At 54.1% G+C, this 22,090-nt stretch overlaps 1 protein-coding gene across 1 annotated transcript in view; it reads right to left on the minus strand.

Annotated features, from left to right (window-relative positions):
• IGDCC3 (immunoglobulin superfamily DCC subclass member 3) overlaps positions 1 to 21,211 on the minus strand; it is a gene marked incomplete at both ends in the record, with an annotated part of 41,293 nt that extends 20,082 nt beyond the window's left edge. Inside the window, 2 exons of the mRNA XM_079699083.1 lie at positions 18,559 to 18,864; positions 21,121 to 21,211. Coding sequence (XP_079555209.1) covers positions 18,559 to 18,864; positions 21,121 to 21,211 — 397 coding nt within the window. The remainder of the gene's footprint in view (positions 1 to 18,558; positions 18,865 to 21,120) is intronic.
• Positions 21,212 to 22,090: the final 879 nt, after the last annotated feature.

Consider the following 22,090-nt stretch of genomic DNA (forward strand, 5'->3'; position numbering starts at 1 on the left):
AATATCCAATATGATCATTAAACATGTTTGGTGGTTCTCCATTGCCTTGAATCAAGGTACTCTCCTTGGGATGGCATTCAAGGTCTCCGTTATTAGGTCCTGATTCATATTTCCAGCTTCAGATGCAGCTAATTCTCTCTTCAGGTGATTTGTACTTTGACTGTGTGAGACAAGTTTGCCTTCCCTAGACATATCATAGATGGTCAGGCTTATATTCCTTTACTTCTGCTGTGCCCTTTGCCTGGAACTCTTTTGCCAGTTTCTCTACTAACACCCCACCTTCCACATCCCCCAAAGGAGGCAAAATTAATTCCTGCCTCGAATGTGTTGCCTTGTGCCTCTCTCCTAGCTCTTATCAGACTTTATTAGAATCAGTTGCTCACACATCAATCGCCTACTAGTAGCCTACGATGAGTCCCTTACCGGCACAGAACAGTCTAATTTACTTTTCTACTTCCAGCACCTAGAACAAATACTAGGTAAATAATAAGTCCTCATTAACTGTGTCCTGAATGCTGGCTTTAAGGATCATATGGTCTTGGGGATCATTCCCCGTTATCTTCTCTTCCACCCAAGTCCCCACCCTACCGCAATTCATTGTCTATGGTGGGCAAGTTACTTCCTCTCCTTGAGTCTCAACTTCTTCAGTGAAATGAAGGACTTGGACCAGGCACCCGCTACCCCGTTCTCAAACTTGACTGTGTATCAGAATAACCTAGGGTGCTGGGTAACAATGCCGATTTCCGCACTCCACTCCCTTGGTCTGGCGTGGTGCTCAGGAACCTATATTTCTGGGAAAGCACAGGAGGCTGTCTCGTTATGCACGGCCAGAATTGGGAACTCCTGGCCTGGCAGGTTCTCGAGAACCCTGATCTCCCCTCGGGCTCCAGCATCCGACGAGGGCAGATTCTCAGCCCAGCACCCGCCCGCGCACCCCCCCACACACCCCCCACGAGCAACGGGGCTGGCTAGTCCAGGCAGTGTGACTCCGATGCCAGCAGGCGCAGAGCGGGCGGCGGGGCGGGTGGAGGAGCATGTGGGAGCCCGGCCCCCGCGGGGCCCCAGTGCAGGCATTCGGCTGCCGGGCGGGGTCAGGGCCCTGAGAGCCGCTCGCTCGGCGGCAGGAGTAAGTGGGACCATCTGCTCCACTCCGCAGAGGTCATCGCTTTGTGTCAAGCTCCCATCCCCCCCTCGCTCCTCCCCCACCTTCCCCTCTTTGCCCTTTGACTCCCGGGACTCCAAAGAAAAAAGCACTTGAGGTCCTGATGAAAGTGGGAGTGTGATGGGGAGCGACGACGGCCGCCGGAGCTCGGGGCCCGCGCAGGGCCCGGCCTGCTCCGAAGGAGAGCGCGGCGGGCGGCTGCGGGACGAGGAGGACCGGCCGCGTCCCGTCCGCAGGGCCCGGGCCCGAGCCGGCGGCGCGGCTCCCGAGGGAGGCGGCGCCGGTTCCCACAGCCGGCCGGGCCGCCGGGCCCCTTTGAAGTGGCCGCAGCTGCACACCCCGACCCGCGGCTAATCCCCGCCGACGCGGGCGTCCTCGCCCCCCCGCATAGCAATAGTGTCCGCGCTGAATGGCGCTGGCTAATTACCTCGCTCGCACCGCCGCGGGTGAATGAGAGAATCCGGCATTGTGCGCGGCGAATGGAGAAAATAAGACAGCCATTGTCCTCGCAAGCCAAACGAGGGTTTGATGTCGCTGGGGCGAGCGAGGCACCATTTCCCGCCACCCCCTCCCCCCGGCGGGGGCAAATTCCCCGGCTGGGCCCGGGTCCGGGAGGACCGGGCTGGCCCGGGGAAACTGAGGAAGCAGGTCCGGTCTCCCCGGGGAAGAATCCCTCCGCCTCCCGTGGAAGCCCGGCGGGCGGACACATGACAGCCCGGGGCTCCCCTCTCCACCAGCGGATTCTTAGCGGCACCTACTGCGGTCGCCCGGTTCTGTCCCCGACTTAGAAAAAAAAAAACACAACAGCAAAAAGAAAAAAAACAGGCACGGCCCTGCCTTCGACAGCCTAATTAGATTTCGTTGGGAACACATGAAACAATCGGAGGAGTCGGGGATTTGTATCCCTCAGTGCTCAACTGTGTGCCACCAGCTGAAAGGGCTGGAGAAGTTCAGAGAATGGCTGGGAGAGATGTGAGGAGAGGAACAAGACCCTGAAAAAAAGGGGCAGGAAGACGGGGAGCTGTGGGGAGCCTGGACTGAGGAAGGGACTGGCACGTTCCGGGAGGAAGAGGGAAATGGTTGGAAAGGGGAGGTCCAAATTATCCAAGGTCTGCAGAGCCAGGTTTCAGGATTCGGAAGTAATGCCGAAGCACCGAGGCCACTGTTTTGATCCAAGAAAGGTCCCGATGAGAATGGTGGATGGAAAGGTAAGACTGGAGTTCCAACCACTTGCCTATGGAAGCCGACTCATTATCAGGAACCGGACTAGCCTCAGGCATTTCCTTTTTTTCCTGTATAAGGATGTGAGGGGCTCAGCTTAGAAATCAGCACTAAAGGAAATCACGATGCACATGGACAAGCTGATGATCACACTGTTTATGCATTCAACAGTTTCTGTGCTTTATCAGGCTGCCTTCTCTTCATGGTCACCACCAAGTAAGGTTGTTTTTTGGTGGGGCGGGAAGAGGAGATTACATCCTTCAAGATCAGGAGGTGTTGGGCTTCCCTGGTGGCGCAGTGGTTGAGAGTCCGCCTGCATATGCAGGGGACACGGGTTCGTGCCCCGGTCCGGGAGGATCCCACATGCCGCGGAGCGGCTAGGCCCGTGAGCCATGGCCGCTGAGCCTGTGCGTCCGGAGCCTGCGCTCCGCAAGGGGAGAGGCCACAACAGTGAGAGGCCCGCGTAACGCAAAAAAAAAAAAAAAAAGATCAGGAGGTGTCTTATCTTTCTATCCCTCAGTGTACTCAGCTCAGAGGCAGGTAGGTATAGGACAGATGCTCTTTGAGATGTGCTGATTTGAGAACTGACCTGCTTTAATTCCTTCAGTTCCAGTATCCTTTTCCTGGGAAGCACATACTTCCTAATCCCTTCGGATGGGCTCTTAGACTACTTCTGCCTAAAGGAGGAATGTCATACATAAGATCCAATGTTCTATCAGGCTTCTCAAGTAATAAAAAGGTCTGTTGCTCAGATCAACAGTAGGCTGTTGGGCTGACCCAGTAGCCCTTAGCTAGCACCTCTTACGATGCATGTTACAGAGCTCTTTCTGAGGCAGCAATCTTTTCTAATGTTCTGATGTCCACGTTACCACGACTAGATTATAAGCCCTTTGTGGGCAGCCCATAACTAGACTCTGAAACAGGACCATCCATCCATCCATCCATTTATTAGAGAATAAAATTAAAGAATGGATAACACTTGTTCAGAGACTAAACAGCAGCCAAAATGGTTCCTTCTTTTGACTGATCAACCACATTTAACATTACCTAGCACTGGTTGTAGCAGTGATACATGAAAAGCATGCTTTTTAAAAGGAGAGAAAAATCTAAGTATAGGTCATTGTTTTTCTAACCCAACTCTGAATCAGGGTTTAATTTAACCCTGGTCATAACCTCCAATATGATCATAATGTTTTTCTTTATAATTCTCCTAAATCTGCATCTTAGAGTCATATTTCTTCTGCCTAAGGCTCCAGAATCTTAAGCCCACTTGGCGTCCCAGCACCTGCTGCTGCTGAACTACTCCCCTGCTTAGGCCCTTCTGCCTACTTAGTTGATCTGCCTAGTTAGTTGGTTTAAAGAACTCCAAAACAAAACAAAAAGATAAAGCAGAGCTGCTGTGGATGTGGTAGATGTAGGAAGCCTGGAGCCCCACCAATCTGACTTTTCTCTTTCCCCCATCTCCAGCCCCTGAGCCCCCTCCACAGACCCAAGGACCCTTAGGAATGATGCTTAAGATCCCCTCATCTGGAGAAAAGAAAGGGCTTATCCAAGGAAGCAACAGCTAGTTGGTAGTAATCAGAGATCATTCTAATGCTATACAGGCAACTAGCTTCATTTTACAAGGCTAAAATGACCATTCAAACAGAAACTACAAGTATAATTGTTATTATATATTACTATATGTGTGTCCTTATGGTTTGTCCAGATTTCAACAAGAGTGCCTGAATGTCTAATCTCCAGAAAATTATACTTTGGAAATGATCCTCTATTCATAAAACATAAGGAGCCTCCAGGCCCAAATTAGAGATTCAATACTTTTATTTTATTTTATTTTATTTTATTTTATTTTGCGGTATGTGGGCCTCTCACTGTTGTGGCCTCTCCCGTTGCGGAGCACAGGCTCCGGACGCACAGGCTCAGCGGCCATGGCTCACGGGCCCAGCCGCTCCGCGGCATGTGGGATCTTCCCAGACCGGGGCACGAACCCGTTTCCCCTGCATCGGCAGGCGGACTCTCAACCACTGCGCCACCAGGGAAGCCTGAGATTCAATACTTTTAACTAAAAAAGTGCTTTTTTTTTTTTAAAGGAAGCCTGTTTCTCCTCGCATCTCTTCTTTCCCCAAACCCAAGACCATAAGTAACTTTAAAAATAATGCTCCATGGGTGACTATTTTGATAAGAAGATAATGAGTAAAATAATGAGAGTGTGTTTTTTCTCTTCTTATCCATTCCCACAGCAACGTGCATTCACAGGATGCTTTGTTATCATGGTTATGACTTTTCAAGATAACAGGAAGGTAGGCATGTATATGCAGGTATAGTCCTTCCAAAGAGGATGCACATGAAGCTCGAGGGAAGAGGGACACTTCCCAGCATGGAACTGGCCTGTTAGCTATTCTGGGGGTGAGGCCAATGGTCTGGCATCCTGGGACTTTCTATAGCTTGCCTGGAAGGGTGTTCCACCCTGAGGTGACTGAGTACCAGCAGCCACCTCTCCTGGGGTGGCAAACCGGGATCTGAACTCACCAGGCCAACCCCTTCCCACTCAGCACTCAGTCATGGCACCTGCAGCTCAGTCCAGTCCCAATCCTCCCCCAAGTGGTCAGCAGTGGGACCCTGGAAGGGAACAGAATAGGGAGATAGGGGTGCCTTTTAAGACTAGAAGCTGGAGTAGGAGACTCAGTATACAGTTTGATGCAGACATGGCTGCTCTTAGCTCCTGACAGTAGGGACTTGGAAGCCTTTGGAGACTGGCTTAGGTGAAACCACCCAGTAGGCCCTTGAGTAATATCTGACTCAGTTTTACCTGCCCTCCCCCAAGTCCAGGCTGTTGAGCTCCAGAGGGTGGGTGTTCCTACCCTCCTTTTCATATGCCCACAGCTCCCCATTCTCACCCTCCCTAGGCACCAACTCCAGGCCAAGCCGTGTGTTTAGTGCTGAGGATGCACAGAGGAGCTATAGCCCCTCCTGCCAAGAACTGTGCAAACCAGTGGAAGGAACAAGCCATATACTCACTGTCCCAGAACAGACCGGTGTCTTCTGGTTCTCCCCACCCCAAAAAAGCAAAGCTGGGCATACAGCTCAATGAATCCTTCTTGAATTGATGTAATAAAAGCTATATAGCTTTATTTCAGGAAAGCCTTGATCCCATCCATCAACCTTACACTTACCAGCCTTGCTTGTAATAATCTTGATTTTGTCACAGTTAGATGGGAAAATGATTTGAGAAGCAAAATCAGAAACACAGGAGAGCAGGAATATCAGACAGGCTCAATCCTGAGGCTCATTCTATGTAATATCATTCATTATTGGTCTTCTGATATAGTGGAATCAAGAATATTCTAACCCGAACTTCAAGTAGGACTCATTTAGACAAGGTTTCTCTAAGGTACTAGAGGTCTGGAATACAATTTTAAGAGACCTCAAAACAATTAGGGTGGGCTTCCCTGGTGGTGCAGTGGTTGCGAGTCTGCCTGCCAATGCAGGGGACACGGGTTCGAGCCCTGGTCTGGGAAGATCCCACATGCCGCGGAGCAACTAAGCCCGTGAGCCCCAACTACTGAGCCTGCGCGTCTGGAGCCTGTGCTCCACAACAAGAGAGGCCGCGACAGTGAGAGGCCCACGCACGACGATGAAGGGTGGCCCCCACTTGCCGCAACTAGAGACAGCCCTCGCACAGAAACGAAGACCCAACGCAGCCAAAAATAAATAAATAAATAAATAAATAAATAAATAAAAAGATGCCTCTCTTTTAAAAAAAAAAACAATTAGGGTGAGGGGAATTACTGCAGACAGAAGGTGACATTCCATATAAGCTGGGATATAAAAAGCAAAACAAAGATAACCCACGAGGGGGTGGGGGGCGAGGTGAGGAAAAAACAAGCCAGATGTGAAGACGGCAGAAGGAGATCCAAGAATTGTTTATCACAAGCCAAATACTGAGTTTCAGTTTTCTAAGATCCTGGCTCTGAAGTTAGAGCCCAAATTCCATTTGGCCAATCGGCACATTGGAAAGAGCATCTGACCGCTTTCAGTCCCAGTTCTGTACACCCAGGACTTGGGTCAAGGCCCTCTCTCTGGATCTCAGCTTCCACAGCGGTGATGTGAGAAACATGGGTAAGAGGCTGGGGGAGGGGGAATAGGGTCAGGGTGAATCAGCAAAACCTGGAAAGCTCACCTCTCCCCACTCCTGCCTGCCCCTGGGTGAGTGCACTCCCAAGCACTGTCAGGGCGACAAGCACCCACCTCTGTTCTATGAAGGCTCTGGGACCTGCTCTGCTTCCTTTCCCTAGTAGAGCTTGCCTGTTCAAAGGTTTGCCCACAAACTTTTGTCCATCTCCCGCCCCCTGTCAGAAATCCCTGGCCTATACCCCAAGCCAACTGGGAGGAAGGGGTCTGGGAACCCGAGACCTCCACTCTCCGGTTCCACTTTGCTCCCCAAGAGCAGCTGGAGGCCACCAGTTAGTGGGAGCCAGTTCCCGAGTTACCAGGTGAAGGCCAGGGAAATAGTGACCCTGAGGCACCATGCTGGAGCTCCAGCGAGGACACGTGCATTCGCAGACCACAGATACTCATACGCACTTGCACACGCATACACGTTCTCACAGCCACAGACACACGGGGCTGGGGCTTGGTGACTTGACAGCTCAGAGACTGCGCAGCGCAGCGTGGTAAGGTTAATTGAATGCGCATCGATTCTGCCGTGTGCTGGCCAGCCGAGCCAGCCGGGCCTCCTGGAGAAGCAGCCTCGCTTGGTGCTGGAGGTGGGGGGCATCCCTCTTCCCCGATGCAAGGGAGAGGGGTCGTTTTTCGGAGCGCGGCTTCCCCCCACACTCCTCCCCCCACCGGTCCACTCTCTTCCCACCATGCTCGCCCCAGGGCGGAGAGCCAGTCCCTGCGCAGGATGGGCGAGCACACAGCCACGCCCCGCCTGGGCTGTGAGGACCCTGCCGGCCACTTCGGACACATGCGCTGCCGCCGGGAGCCAGGCGGGTGGCGACTGGGCTGGGGGAGCGACAGAGGGTGAGGATGACAGGAGAGCTTTGCTGCAGAACTTTGATCCCGATATTTCAAAAAGGAGGAGGCCAAGCCCAGCGCAGGAGAGAGGGGAATGGGAGAGGGAGATGGAGGAGAGAGCTAGAGCCAGCCTGGGGACAGGTAGAGAGGAGAGCCGGGGAGGAGGGAACTGCGTTCAAGACAAAACAAGTCAGTGTCTCAGCATTTTAGACGTGGGAAGGGACTTTAGGAACCTTGCAATCTGGTCCTCTCCACACTACCTTCCACCTATGGGGAAACTGAGGTCCAGGAAGGTAAACTTTGGATTTTGTGGGTCCCAAGTCACACTGGGATGAGTTGAATATTTACGTATTAAAAGCAGCTTCTTGTTGAAGTGGGAGCCAAGGAGGGCACGGAAGTAATGATGATGTCCATGTCAAGTCCAGGCTCCTCCCATGACCCTCAGTCAATAATGGTGAGGCCAGAGGAGATGTCCCCTCCAAACCAGTCTAAGTCAGGAACCTCCCATAAAGTCCGGTCTCCAAGACTCAGCCCTCCCCCTAGCTTCTCTGCCCTGCTGACACCAATGCCCTCTGAAGCCTGAATAAAGGGTGCCTCCACTGGTGGATGGGGGGCATAACCCTACATTCTACAAATGCCCGGACCCTCCTCATCCTCTCCCCTTTGAAAGACGGGCAGGGCAGTGCTCCCTCCCATTTCCCACCAAGACAAACTGAGGCCCAACAGCTTTAAGGGAAGGAGGAAGCTTGAACCCAGAGCTGGTCGTCAGTGCAAGTCTATCTGCATCTCACACTGGCTCCAGCTCCCTGAGGGTGTCTGTAGTCCCACCACAGTCCCACAGCAAGAGCAAGTGGGGTTTTATTACAGGCAGGGTTTGGGGATAAATTCTAGGTTGTCCTTGATTTCTCCCCACACAAGTGCCGTCTTTGCAGACACCATCCCAGGTGGGAAAGGGCTAGGTGGGGAGGATGACATGGAGGCAGGTCCATGGTAGGCAGGGCCACAGGCCAGGGCATATGCCCCAAGGAATTATCAGCCCCCAAACCAAGAGCCTTCAGGTAGGGATGGGGGCAGGAACCAGGGCCTACCCCAGAAGTCAGGTTGCCGAGAGTGAGGGTGAAGAAACGCTGAGCACCCAGGGCTGCTGCTGGATCCCAAGAGGGTCTGGTCTGGTGCTCCCTCCCCAACCCCCATTCCTGGTTCTCACCCAGAGACCCGAAGTCTGCCCTGTTCTAGGGACCCCAGCCACAACTGCCCATTCCCCTCGCCAGTAAGGCCCTGTGCCCTCCCAGCAGGCACAGACTGCCCTCCCCGTGGTACTGCTGGGTTTACCATGAAGCCCCCCATCCAATACATTGTTCAGTGGGGCCAGGGGAGCAGGGGCCTCACACAGACCCCTCACCCAGGTCGGGGTAGTGGCAGAATCTCCCAGCCACCACAGCAGGCAGGGACGGTGGTCGGAGTGGGGGCCACAGAACTCCACGAGGTCTTAGGCCAGCTTGCCCAGGCAAGGGGACAGCACAAGGACAATCAGCAGCCTGGCTCCTGCATCCTCCAGGCTGATTACGTCTCTTCCCTACTACCCGGCCCCCACCTCCAGAACCCCTGGGGAGAAGGATCCTTCCCCGAGCCACACCAGTTCCTCTCCTGTGATTTGTTCTGAATTTTCAAACAAAGAGTAATTATGACAGATGTGAAGCAATCAGCGTCATTATGTGGGAAACAAGAAAGGGAAAGGGAGCTGAGGGGGCCTCGGGGGGCGGGGAACGTCAGGCAGGGAGCGTGTCTTTCCTGTGTCTTTCCTCCTGGAAAGATGTAACTCCCACCTCTATCTCAAGCTCCCCAGTACCCTCCCAGCTTCCTCTCCTGCTGGGAACCCATACCCAGCCACTCTGCCCAGCCTCACAGGTAGGACAAGACTTCTCTCTGCAGAGCATCCCAGCCCTCCAGACTCTCTGCAGGCCTCCAGCAACAGCTGGGGCTGGGGGCATGTAGCCCCGTCTGGCACACCCGGAAGTGGCTCCCACTTTGGCCAGGGTTCTAAGCTGTTCTCTGTTCCCAACGCTCCGGCACACCCACCCTGCATGTGCCCAGGTACCTGGCTCTATTTCTGAGGCAAAAATACTGATTATGTTCTCAAGGGACTCACCCCCACTAAGGACACTCAGGTCATTGAATTTGGGGTCAGGCAGACCGGGTTTCAATCGCAGCTTCTCTACTTACTGTGTACCCTTGGGCAAGTTAATTCACCATTCTGGGCTTCTGTTTACTCATATGTAAAATGACTAGTAATAGGACTAGTAAAATAGGACTAGTAACGCTACCAATGGAAATGCTGTGGGAATTAAGTAAATTAACACACAGAGGGCTTAGGACGGTGCAGCCGCATATAACTAGGACCACTCCCACTACTACTGGTTAGTTCATCACCAGCACCAGCACTTAGGTAGCCCTCAAACCACTCAGCTCAGCATACAGGGTGCTTTGGAAACTCAGACGCTCTCTGAAATATGCCATGGATGTCAGAAGCCCATACCCGAGATCTGCTGGCTAACGTTCACATCCAGAACTACAACCACAGACAGAGCCTGGGGTAGGGCAGGACACACACAATAAATGGAAATATATGTGCCAGTCTGCCCTGGAGGGGATATAAAAAGATCTCCCCCTTCCCCAACCAGAGAGCAGTGAGGCACTGGGCAAGCCAAGAGGCACAAGGGACTCTCTAACCTGCCCAGGCTGGAGGACCAATCACATCCTTGGGCAGGTTACCCCCTTGGGGCCTCAGTTTTCAAGTCTGTAAAATGAGAAGGTAGAACCAGCTGAGCTCCAAAGTGTCCCCTGTAGTCTGGATGCCTGTGATTCTACTTAGAAGCTGGGAAGACCTCCAAGGTCCTAGACGAACCAGGAATTTTAGGATTCTTTTGCTGTAGCCTGCAACTCAGTGAAAGGGCTAGAACTTGGTTCTCTCTCCTCCTCCTCTCCATTTAGGTGGTCTGGTCTCCATCTGCCCACCCCAAGTCCCTGGGGCCTCTTGCTAGTCCCCCCCCTCACATTCCAATGGCCTTGGGGGCAGCAGCCAGACCAGAAAGTCCAGTTCCTGCCCATTATCACTGCTCGCATCTGCACTGCAACCCAACACCAGCATTCCAGAGAGCAGCCCAGGGGCTGCCCCCACCCACCCACTGTGGTCAGTGTCCGGGCTCAGAGACAGGCCCCGAGCAGGGGCCAGTGTTCTCAGATTCCTCTCCGGGAAGGTGTGCCCCCAGGGAGACTCCGACTTGCTGGGGAGGCCCCAGACCCCTTCCTTCGGGGTCTTCTTTGAACCTCACCGTCTCAGACTCTCCTCTTCCTATCTCTTTGCTCTATGCTTAAGTCTGAGCTCACCTACTTTTGCTCCTGAAACACTGGTATCTCCCTCCAAGCGCAGCAGAGGATGGTGGACACAGGAATTGGAATTGCTACAACTGGAGAAAGAGGCAGGAGGAAGGACAGAACAATAAAGAGAGCCGGAGAAAGGAAGACGGTAGGGCCGGAGAAAGGAGGACTGAGGAGTGATGAAGACAGAGACCCTAAACATGGCCTCACAGGAAGGCAGAGGTGGGGCAGAGTGTGGGAGTGTCAGAGACTGAGGAGCCCCAAGACTAAGATCCAGAGGAGAGACGGAGAGCGTGAGCTGGAGCCCTCTGCCTGAACCAGGTGGCGCTGGCCTGGATTAAGCCCGTACTCCCACCCCCTCCATCTCCCTCTGGTCTGGGGTCTGGCCTGCAGTTCCTCCTTGCTTGCCCCTCTTCAGGCCCTTGCTGGGCCCCCGCCTTTCCACTTTCCCTGGGTCACAGTGTCATCTGTCCAGTCACCCCTCTTTAGGAAGCCCCCAGGACTGCTCCCATCCATAGAGGTCACTCTCTTTTCTGCTCCTCCCTTGCATTTGCAGGCAGTCACAAAGGGTTAGCCTTTCTTGGAACAGGGTGAACAAAGTTGGGGGCAGGGGAAGCGAGCTCAGAAATCAAAGAACGGTCCTTTGGTGGGGAGGTGGGGGGTTTGGGGCAGGGGAGGGAGGATGGAGGATGGAGCAGCCCTGGCCAGCAGGCTCGGATTGCAGCCAGATTGCTGGCACTCGTCTAATGAGTAAGAAAACTATGGCCTAGACTCCCCAGAGGTACTATGGCCGGGCCCACATGCCTGTCATGTAAACCCCACGCTCCACCAGTGACCTAAGGCTTTTCCTCCCTCCTCCCTCACTTCAGCTGCAGGACCTAATAGAACTATCTACCCCTCCCTCTTGCCCTGCACCAGTTCTGTCCACTCTAGATCTCTAGCCTGGTCACACTGCTCAAGGGAGGAGGGGTTCCCACAGGAGCCTCCTTTGAGGAGAGCTGGACCCCAATCGTAAGCCCTGTGCACCTCCTTCAACACACACCTGTGTGCTCAGGTGCCCACAGAGGCCCACGTGGCAATATACACACACACTACTGGTCTCTACATTTCTTGTTGCAACAAGGCTACGGCCAGAGATCTTAGGGAGGCATAGGTTAGTTACACAGGCAGACATTTTTGGAATCACTTGGTCCAGTTTAAACAAAGACAGCAGTGAGCTGTTTGGTTTTCCATCCTGGGTGCCCTTCTGTTCCATTCCACTTTTATTGAAGGCTGTGTTGAACAACCTTCAAGCTGCTGTGAAAAGTCTCTTACACACACACACACACACACGCGCGCGCACACACACACACACACACACACACACACACACACACACACACGGCTGCAGGGACTTTGGAGAGGAGAGGGAAAGGCAATACAAGAAGGCCAGAAGTGAAAAAGTCCTTTCTCCCTGGGGGTGGGGAGGGAATAGGGGGCTAAGGGGGGCTGGGGGCCTGTTTCATTTGCAGGCTGCAAATGCCTCTCCTATTCACCGGCCCACATTCCCAGCCAAGGCGCCCGGCCACGGACAATGCCGGAACAGGAACAGAGAAGATTTGCACATTGTGTTCAAGGGGCCAGCTGGCTGCCTGCGACAGTGGAGCCAAGGTGTGGGAACCAGAAGATTTCGACTTCCACACTCAAGTCCTGCTGGTGGGGTGAGGGGCGGTCCTCCCCCCACAGTTGGGGCCAGTGGGCCTGGGGACACAGCCTTCATCCAGCCAGGGAATAAAGTCCAAGGCAGGAGATCCCAAGACCCAGGCATGAGGACTACCAAGCAATTTGGTCTCTGATTCGCACCCCATCTGGCGAGGAAGAGAGAGTCTCAGCTCCTCTAGAGATAAACACACAGCAGCCACCACCCCATGATTTTGCTCCCAGTGTGTTATATTCCCCTGCCGATCCTCCCCGTTCACAAGCTTCTGTTCCTATGAGCTATGTTATCAATTACGAGGTAGGGAGAAACAGAGAGGAAGCAAAAGAGAAGCTGAGAGAGACAGAGCTTTGCACCCAGAAGGCCACACGTTCATTTAGTTTTTACCAAGCTCCACAGGCAGGGGATGTGAGAAATACAAAAGGAAGAGAAGCCCCTTAGGAGCTTAAAATCTAGTTGAGTAGACAGATGGACTATCCAGCCACAAAACAGTTACTTAACAATGCAAGCAGCCCTCACTGAGAGGAGGGCTGAGCCTGAATGCCGCAGACCACAAGTACTCCCCCCCTTAGGAGCGGGAAGAAGAAATTACTCTAAACTAAGTGGTCTTTGGGGAGGGATCGGGTAAGGGACGAGCAGAATAGACTGGGAAAAGGCTCAGGGAAGGTAGGCATGTCCCAAGGACTGACTGGATGGAAAGGAAGCCTTAATACGGTAGAGCAGAGATGAACCTTGGTCCAACTGCTCAATATTACGATGAGAAAAGCAAAGTCCAGAGAGGGTAAGTGACTTGCCCAGAGCCACATAGGACTCCTTGTGTCCAGGCAAGGCCCTTTCCATCACCCCTCACAGCTTCTCAGGAACACCAAATGGGGTTGGTCTGTGGAGTCCTGACTGGCAGGGAGAAGGCCCCGACCCTCACCCATTTGCACCTACCTCTGCACCATAGCATACTTAGGGGTGACCTGCCTGGCACGAGAGAAGGCCTTGTCATGGCCACTCATCACACGGGCAGCATCTCAGCTGCAGCGCCTGCTTCCTGCTCTAATGGGTAGGTAGACGCGTGCAAGGGGCAGAGGGGAGACTTCCTCAGGGTTACTTTGGCTGAGCTGCCCCTCAAGGGGGAAAGAAAAGCCTGGGTGACAGAGGCCTCCAGGTGACAAAGGCTTCCAGGGTTACCAGATATTGTGCCAGGAACCGCTTCCCTGCACATCCCACTGTCTACACTGAGGCCCTCCGGGGTCCCCTCACACAAGCTGTACCACCCAGCAGCTCCAGCCCAAAGTTTTCCCAACCCCCCACCCAGACCTGGTTCCAAAGACCTATGCCCAGACCCTGCCCCCAGATCCACACAAGCATGGGTCTTGCTGCTGAAAGAGATTCCAGAGTAGTTGGTTAAACTGCCCTCCCTCAGACAGGCTGAGAATGATTCAGCCTTTAGGAGTGGGTGACTGAGGGCCTGAGACGTAGGTGACTTACTGGGGTGGAGACAGCAGGGGACTAGAATTGGACTTCCACTCCTCTCACCATACTCCGCTGCCTCTTTCTAGGAGTCCGGGCTCACCAGTGCCTTCCTGGAACCACCACATCTAAAGGAGCTTAGAACTTCACATTTCTCACCTCTGTTACCTCCCCAGAATAATCATAGTATCTAAGGAACACTTTCTACGTACCCTGCACTGTGCTAAGTTCTTTACGCATATTCTCATAGGTAATCCTCATAGCATTCCTCCTTGGTAAGTATTATTTCCTCCAATTTAAAGATGAGGAGGGGCTTCCCTGGTGGCGCAGTGGTTGGGAGTCCGCCTGCCGATGCAGGGGACACAGGTTCGTGCCTGGGTCCGGGAAGATCCCACATGCCGCAGAGTGGCTGGGCCCGTGAGCCATGGCCGCTGAGCCTGCGTGTCCGGAGCCTGTGCTCCGCAACGGGAGAGGCCACAACAGTGAGAGGCCCACGTACCGCAAAAAGAAAAAAAAAAAGATGAGGAAACTGAGACTCAGAGAGTCCAGTTACCCAAGTCCCTCCAGCTGGGGGTGTGTTTGCCTCCACAGCCCACCCTCATAACCATTGTTGGGTACCCCAGTCAGGATGGCCCCAGACTGCGGGGGAGGCATTCCTGGCTCTTTTGAGAGCCCTGCCTGCATTGGAACAGGCTGGTCCTCATCCGAAATCAGCGCTCAATACCTAGCACTAACAATAATACGTAATGAGCATTTCCTAGAGGCCAAGTCCTGTGCCAGGTGCTTTCCATCCATCATCTCATTTAATCCTCCAACGGTCCTGATAGGCTGATGGGATTATGCTCATTTTTTTCAGATGAGAGCACAAAGACTCAAGAGAGTTAAAAGTAACTCTTGCTAAGGACACTTCATCAGTGAGTGGCAGAGCTGGGGTCCAGACCCACCTCGGTGCGGCCCTGAAGCCCATATTCTACGGACTTCACTGTGCTGCCCACAGACCCCCCCCAACCAGTGATTCTGACATGGGAGGGGGCTCTCCACCGCACCTGTGGGCCAGCACCGTTGGCATCACCTGGGATCTTGTTAGACCTGCAGAACCCCAGGCCTTGGCCTAGACCTACTGATTCACAATCTGAATTTTATCAAGATCCCCAGGTAACTCACAGGCATAGTAAAGTCTGAAAAGTCCTGATCTAGATCATCTAGCTCCAGTTTCCCAAGGGGCCTGAGACCAAGAACTGAGGCCAGGAAGTGAGAGGCAGGAAATGAGGGCATCTGCCTGAGGAGAGCTGGGTGTGGGTCTCCCTCCTAATCATCCCCCCTCCTTGTAGCTAGCCCATCCCTCTTTGGAGTCATCCAGCCACACAGACCTCAACAGGTGTGAGTCAATGCATGTTCCCACTGGATCGGGTGACCCACATGCCCTTCCTGGAGCCCCTCCAGAGGGATGGCAGAGGGTCTCACAGGCCAGTCAAGCTTCAGACAATGCTCAGAGGCTTGGGAGAAACCCCAGGCCCTCCCACGAAGGGGTTAAAACAGAACAGGTTGCACTCCGGCTCCAATAATTCTACTCCTTGAGAGATTTCCCTAGAGTACTCCCTAACTGAATCCCAGCGCGGGAGAAAGCTGGGGGCCTGGGAGCGGATTCAGGCAGTCTGCTATTGCTGGCAACATCAGCGGAATCACCTTTAAATGAAGAAAAAGGTACTGACTCCATTACCAAGCGCCTCCTCTGTGCCAGGCAAAGCATGGGATGTGTTAGTCCTTACAACCATCCTACAAAGTAGGATTATATGCACATTTCACATGATGGTGAGGAAACTGGGCCACGGAGAGATTAACTTGTCCAGGGTCTCATCCTTAACAAGTGTCTCAATTTTCAGCCCCCAAACTATAAACACATGGAACGGCAAGGCAGAGAAACCAGACGTGCTGGAAGCACGAGTGTTCCTAGGACCCTGAGCCACTCTGTCCTGAAAAAAGAGATACTTGGAACTAAAGCCCCCGAGGAATCAGCCTGTAGTCTAGCCCATCCTGGGCAGGCCGTCTTTCAATGACAGCATCCAAGCCCGCTGGGATGGGAGAGGGGGCATTCCCAGCCATCGGCCTCGGGCCCAGAGCTTGGATGCCCCAGCAGACCTACCCACACTCACCTGGACCCCGAGCTGCCTCACTGGGTTAGTCGACTGGGTGGACTGTGTGTCTGTGAGGGGTGCTTAGCATACCCCCACCCTATCAGCCCCTGTGGAGCAGGCAGGAGAATCAGGGGCTCTGGAGGGCACCTCACACCTTTTCAGAAGGCACCCTCCCATGTCACACAACATCTGCCCTGCCTGCGGGCATGCGGGCAGGGAGTTATTACCAAAGGAGAAAACCCAGGCAGCTAATCAGCTTTGCAGGTTCCTAGGGACATCAGCCTATGAAGTGAGAAAAGGGGATCCAGCCACCCGGTTGCTTGGTATCCAAGCATTCCTCATGGGGCCACGAGCCTTGTGGGGGAGAGAGGCTGCATCAGACTGCCAGTGTTTGGAGGCAAACCCCCAGCTGTCCTCAGGACCCCAAAGGATTAACCAAGCTGACCTCGCCCACTGGCCCTTCCCCCAGCCAGAGCCCACAGCTCACTTTTCTTAGACTGTTAGGAGTTTAAGGAAGCCAAACATCTTGAAGGAATTACCATTTACAGAAAAGCACATTTACAATTAGCTATATATAAACACCTGGGGATTCATCTCCCAGAATTCTAGGCTGGTGATGCAGGGGCCATCTAACTTTCAGTGTTGACACAAGCCAGGGAGCAGCTCCCTGAGAAGTCTCTTTTCTCCCGCCCGAAAATCTTCCTCGGGTCCCTACACTCCATCCACGCTTCTCTTCCTCACACCCAGCCATCTGCTCAGAAGCTGCACCAGCCTTCCCCTGCACCGCCAGGAGGACCGGGGGATGAGGGGTCGCTCAGCCAGAAGTGATTCAGTCTCAAGGTCCAGGGCTGCCTCCCAGAGAGCTCCATATGGGGGCCTGGGTGAGCCTTCCTTAGAACAAAGGGGCATCTTAAACCCAACTAGAGGGCTCCTGCCTCAGAATGATTCATCACTCACCAGCCGTTCAGAGCAACTGTGCAAATGCCCTCAGAGCCAGGAAGAAACTTGTCAGCGATCAGACGGGGAAGAGGCAGCGTGCCACAGGAGTTAAGTGGGACTGTGCAGGGTTCAGAATACCTAGACTGCAGTCCTGCCTCCTCTGCTCACCAGAATGTCACAAATCCCCCTACATCTCAGTTTTTTCATCTGTAAAAGAGGGATGATAACTGCCTATCTTCCAGTGTCATCACGATAACTAAATGAGATAATTCACGTAAAGCACTTGGGCAGGGAGCCCAGTATGCAGCAATTGCTTTCTTTATAAATATTAGCTAAAATGATTACCAACCAAAGTTAAAGCAACCCCTTTAAGGGACACCCCCCACACACAGAAGCATAGAGATATGGGATGGAGAACATTTTCCACTTGGCAAAACTTTTGCCCTTCCTCAAGAGCAGTGGTTCTCAACCATGATCGCCCACCCTCACAGCCTGCCACCTTCCCAAGATACATAAATAATTCTGGTTTATGTAAAAATTCATTGTTTTGTAACAATGAGTGTATACAGATTAAACAACAACAACAACAGACTTTTTGCAGGAAAGGGCAGTAAAGCACGGCCATCATTTCATTATCACAATTACTGGTGGTCCATCAGCACAAGCAAAGCACAAGTCTAGGGCTGAAACACCTCTTCTCTCCCAATCTACAAAGCACACCAGGGCTTCCCTGGTGGCGCAGTGGTTGAGAGTCCGCCTGCTGATGCAGGGGACACGGGTTCGTGCCCCGGTCCGGGGAGATCCCACATGCCGCAGAGCGGCTGGGCCTGTGAGCCATGGCCACTGAGCCTGCACATCTGGAGCCTGTGCTCCGCAACGGGAGAGGCCACAGCAGTGAGAGGCCCGCGTACAGCAGAAAAAAAAAAAAAATCTTATAATTTTATTGTCAATTACACCTCAATAAAGCTGAAAATTTTTTAAAAGTACACCAGCATGAAGGTGAGTGGGAGTAATGTCATCATTGTTTTAACCCTGAAATTATTCTATCATATTTTTTGTAAAGCAAATTGTTGACAAGCTTCAGAATGTCATCACTGGTACAGTGAGGTTTTATTCTACTCAAAAGGTTTGAAAGTCAGCACGTAATGAAAAATTGCATGTAACCAAAATTACCCTTCAAAAATCTCTTAAATTACCCCCAAAGTATGACAACTGTTTATATTTAAACACAAAAATCATACTCGATAGACTGGGATGCTCACAATATACAGGCATATGGAAACTAAGACACACTGACCCAAGAACTGGATAAAGCTTGCTGTCTCTCTCTCTCCCTCTTCCCGCAACAGTGTCTGGCTACATTCTTGTCAAATTGCATTCCAATCAGTTAAATGAATATATGATATAATTCCACCACCGCAAATTACTGCTATGCTCCTCTCAACTGACCCATGCTGAGAAATTAGGGCTCCAGAAGCTGCATAAGATGGAACTGCTCCCTCTATCCCCCCACGGCCTGGAAAAAAAAAGTAAGGGCACCCACTTACTTGCAGCCTGGATTCGAGCCTTCCGGCTGACCACCAGCCCAAAGCGGTTCTGAGCCACACACTCATAGTCCCCCTCGTCTGAAGGGCTGCCTCCTCCATCCAGCAGGAAGTGGCGGATCATCAACGACCCATTGGCCAGCACGGTGGAGTGGGTACTCTCCGGCAGCTCCACCCCATTCTTCCTCCAGGTGATTCTCACTGGAGGGGTCCCCTCCACCCTGCAGCCCAGCACTACAGGCTGCCCAGGGACTGCAACATCATCGCTTGGCTCCACAGCAAATGCCAGTTCGGCAGAGTGGCCAAGACCTGCATCAGGCAGGGGAGATGAGAGGAAAAGGAGAGGTTAGTGTGGAATGAGCAGACACAGGTGTTCCAAGTTCTCTGGATCTGTGTACCCCATCCTCATCATTCTGTGATGTTAATAGGAATCTCTATTAATATATAGACCTTTGTGCATCTCATGCAGTATAGTTACTTAATCAACAGACCATCTCAGAGAGATGGATATTGTTTCTACCATCTTTTTTTTTATTTGTATCTTTTACAGAAAAGGAAACTGAAGACCAGAGATGTTAAGCAACTTGTCCGAGGCCTCAGAGTTAACAGCTGCAAATCTGGGATCTAAAAGCAACACTGATTCCAATACAGCCGCTGCCACTTCTGTGGTCACCCTGGTTAAGCACTGAAGCCTCACAGACTTTCAGGGTGTGAGCTCAGGTAAAGTATTCAACCTTTGCGGGCTTCTTGGTACTCGTCTGTTTAAATCAGGAACAATATGGCTTGCGTTGTACGGTTGTTAAATATGACTAACAGACTCAAAGGCACTGCACTATGAAAAGTTAAAAGTTCTAAACAAATATAAAGTGAGATAGTAATAAATCACTGTTTCATTTTGCTGGCAAAACCATCTGAGGCCTGGTCCGATGCCTGGCAGGGAGAAAGGTGTGTGGGCCCAGTACCGGGTACAGGCTAGGCGATGGTCCAGCTCCACTGCCCCACCCCTAGGATGCTCTGGGTTTTGGTTGCTTTGCTTGTTTTGCCTTTGTCATAAGGAGGAAGAGGGATACAAAACATCTACTCAGATTTCCCAAAATTTAGAAGGAGGGAGGTTCCTAGAATCTTTACTCCCAGCAACCTCTTCACTCCTGCAGAAGAGGAAAGAACTGGAAGAGGAGGGGAAAGAAGAGAAGGGAGACGAGGGTGGTCAGGGAATCAGAAGAAGCCGGAGAGGAAGGACAAGAGCTCCAATCCCAGGCATGATGCTGAGTCTCCGACTTCTCAAGCGAGCAACTTACCAGACCAGTTACAACTTCACTCCAGGAGGAATGAACCCACCTGGGCTGAAAAGGCATCCACAGACCCCTCCTCACATTTCCAGGGAACTAGCGATCCGGGAGCTGGCCCCTCCCTAACAGACCAGCGCCCTCCCTGGCTGGGGGGAGATGGGGCGGCGGGTGGGGAGAAAGAAGGAGGAAGGCTGGAGTTAGGGGCGTTTCCCCCACTCTCAGGGATAGGTGATTCGTATTTTAAGACATTTGAGGGTCACGCCCCTTCAAATCCCTACCCATCCTTCTCAGGAACCGCGTTTCAGCAGCCTCAGCTCCCCACCCCAAGCCCAGTACAGCAACTGGGGGATAAAGTTTCTCCTAGAGGCGGCCGCGATATTCCGCTTCTCCCGAGCTAAGAAGGGAGAGAACACTGCCCAAAGGAGTGTCTGTTGAGAACTTGGGGTGGGAGGGGAAGGGACTAGATTTGCGCCCCTCTCCCGTGAGATGGGCCTGTTACAGCCACTGAGGGAACTGGATGGTGGTGACGGAGCTCCGGGCGGCAAAGCCGGCAAACCCCGAGCTCTGCGTGTGCACCCTCCGGGGCAGGGCGGGTACGTGAGCATCCCCGCCGCTCGCTAGCCCTCGGTCGGCTTCTCTCCCCGCTTCCTCAGCTCGCGGGGTGTCTCTCGGGTTTCTCCCTCCCCACGCGCGGCCCGTCGGGAATCTTCCTTCTCCTCCTCGTCCTCGGTCTCTCCCTCGCACTCCGTGTCCCAGTCCCGGCTCCAAATCCACGACGTGCCTCCGCCCAGCGCAGCCCGCTCGGTCCCGGCCTCCGCCCCCGGGGTCTGCCGTCTCCTGCCTCGGCTGCCTCGGGCCACTCTGTGCCCACCCCTGGGCTCCAAGCACCCCAGCGCGCCCCCTCGGACGGGCCTCAGCCCTGTGGTCTCCCATGGCTCGTTTCCCCCTCTCCCCAACTCCAGCCTGCCCGCCGAGCTCCTGCTTTGCCGCGCTCCTTGCCCATCAGTCCGGGCTCGGGCACTGCCCTGAGTTCTGAAGACGCAGCGGACGGAATGCCGGTCTCTCTTCGGGGGGCTCCATCCCCAGCATTCCCCTGCCGCCCCCGGCAACCCGGCCTCAGCGCCCCGTCCCGTTCGCCTCCCCTTCTCGGGCAAGTCCCTCCGACCCGCAGGTCCGCGCCGCTCTCCTCGGGTCCTCCCCTCGCGCCCGCTTACTCCCTTCTCGCCCTTCCCGGGGCTCGGTCCTCAGCCGCTGGCTCGCGGGCGCCCTAGCTCACCGTCGCTCGGCGCGGGCAGCAGCAGCAACAGCAGCAGAGGCAGCAGGAGCCGGGGCCGGCAGCGCGGGGGCGCGGCGCGCGGAGCAGCCATGGGGCTCGCGGTCCGCTCGGCTCGGCGACGCGCGGCTCTGGGGCCTCTCGCGGCTCACAGCGTCCCGCGGGGCCGGCGCCGGGGCCGGGGCCGGGGCTCCGGCCGGGGCCGAGCCCGGGCGGCTGGGGGCTGGGGCCACATGCCTGCCTAGGAGCGCCGGGGGCGCAGAGGGAGCGCGGCCGCTTGCGCCATCTTGCACCCACCCCGGCGATCTGTCAGCCTCGCCCGGAGTGCGCGCTCCGCACTCGCACCGCCCGCGCCCGCCCCTCCCTCTTCCCGCCGCCCGCCGCCCCCCTTCCCTCCCCTCCCGGTCCCCTCCCCCAGCCCCCTCTCCCCGGAGGCCCGGTCTGGGGAACAAAAGAGCCGGCGAGCGCTTTAAGCGGCCGGACATTCCCGGCTGCGCGGCGGACGCGCCCCCTGCGCTTTGAACTGGGGCCGGAGCGGCGGGCGCCGTCCCGAGCTGCAGACCCGTACCCCTCCCCCGCGGGCCAGCCCCGGACTTGGGGGCGACTGGGAAAGTGGAGACCCAGCGGACCGCTGAATGGGTCTGGGCTGCGGAGAAACCCGCAAAGCTGCGGGATTCCCTCTGACCCACTCTTTCTGCTGCGCCCTCCTGCACCGTGTCCAAGTCTATATTGTCGAGATAATTCCCTAAAAGCTGCACAAAGTTGTCAAAGATTCGGTTTTCCTTTGGTTTCCGGTCCTTCCAGCCAAAGGCTAGGACGTTTAGCTGCAAGACTGGCCTCTTCAGACTGAAGAGTTGTGGCGCTTGGGTGGACAGAGGTGGGAGAAGTGGGAAGACAGCTTCATCCCGGGCCCCGGGAGAGCGGAACCAACAGGATAATGAGAACACTTAAGTGACCCGGTTCCGATGTTCTG

This window comes from Hyperoodon ampullatus, assembly GCF_949752795.1.
Source record: "Hyperoodon ampullatus genome assembly, chromosome: 3".
Lineage (NCBI taxonomy): Eukaryota > Metazoa > Chordata > Mammalia > Artiodactyla > Ziphiidae > Hyperoodon > Hyperoodon ampullatus.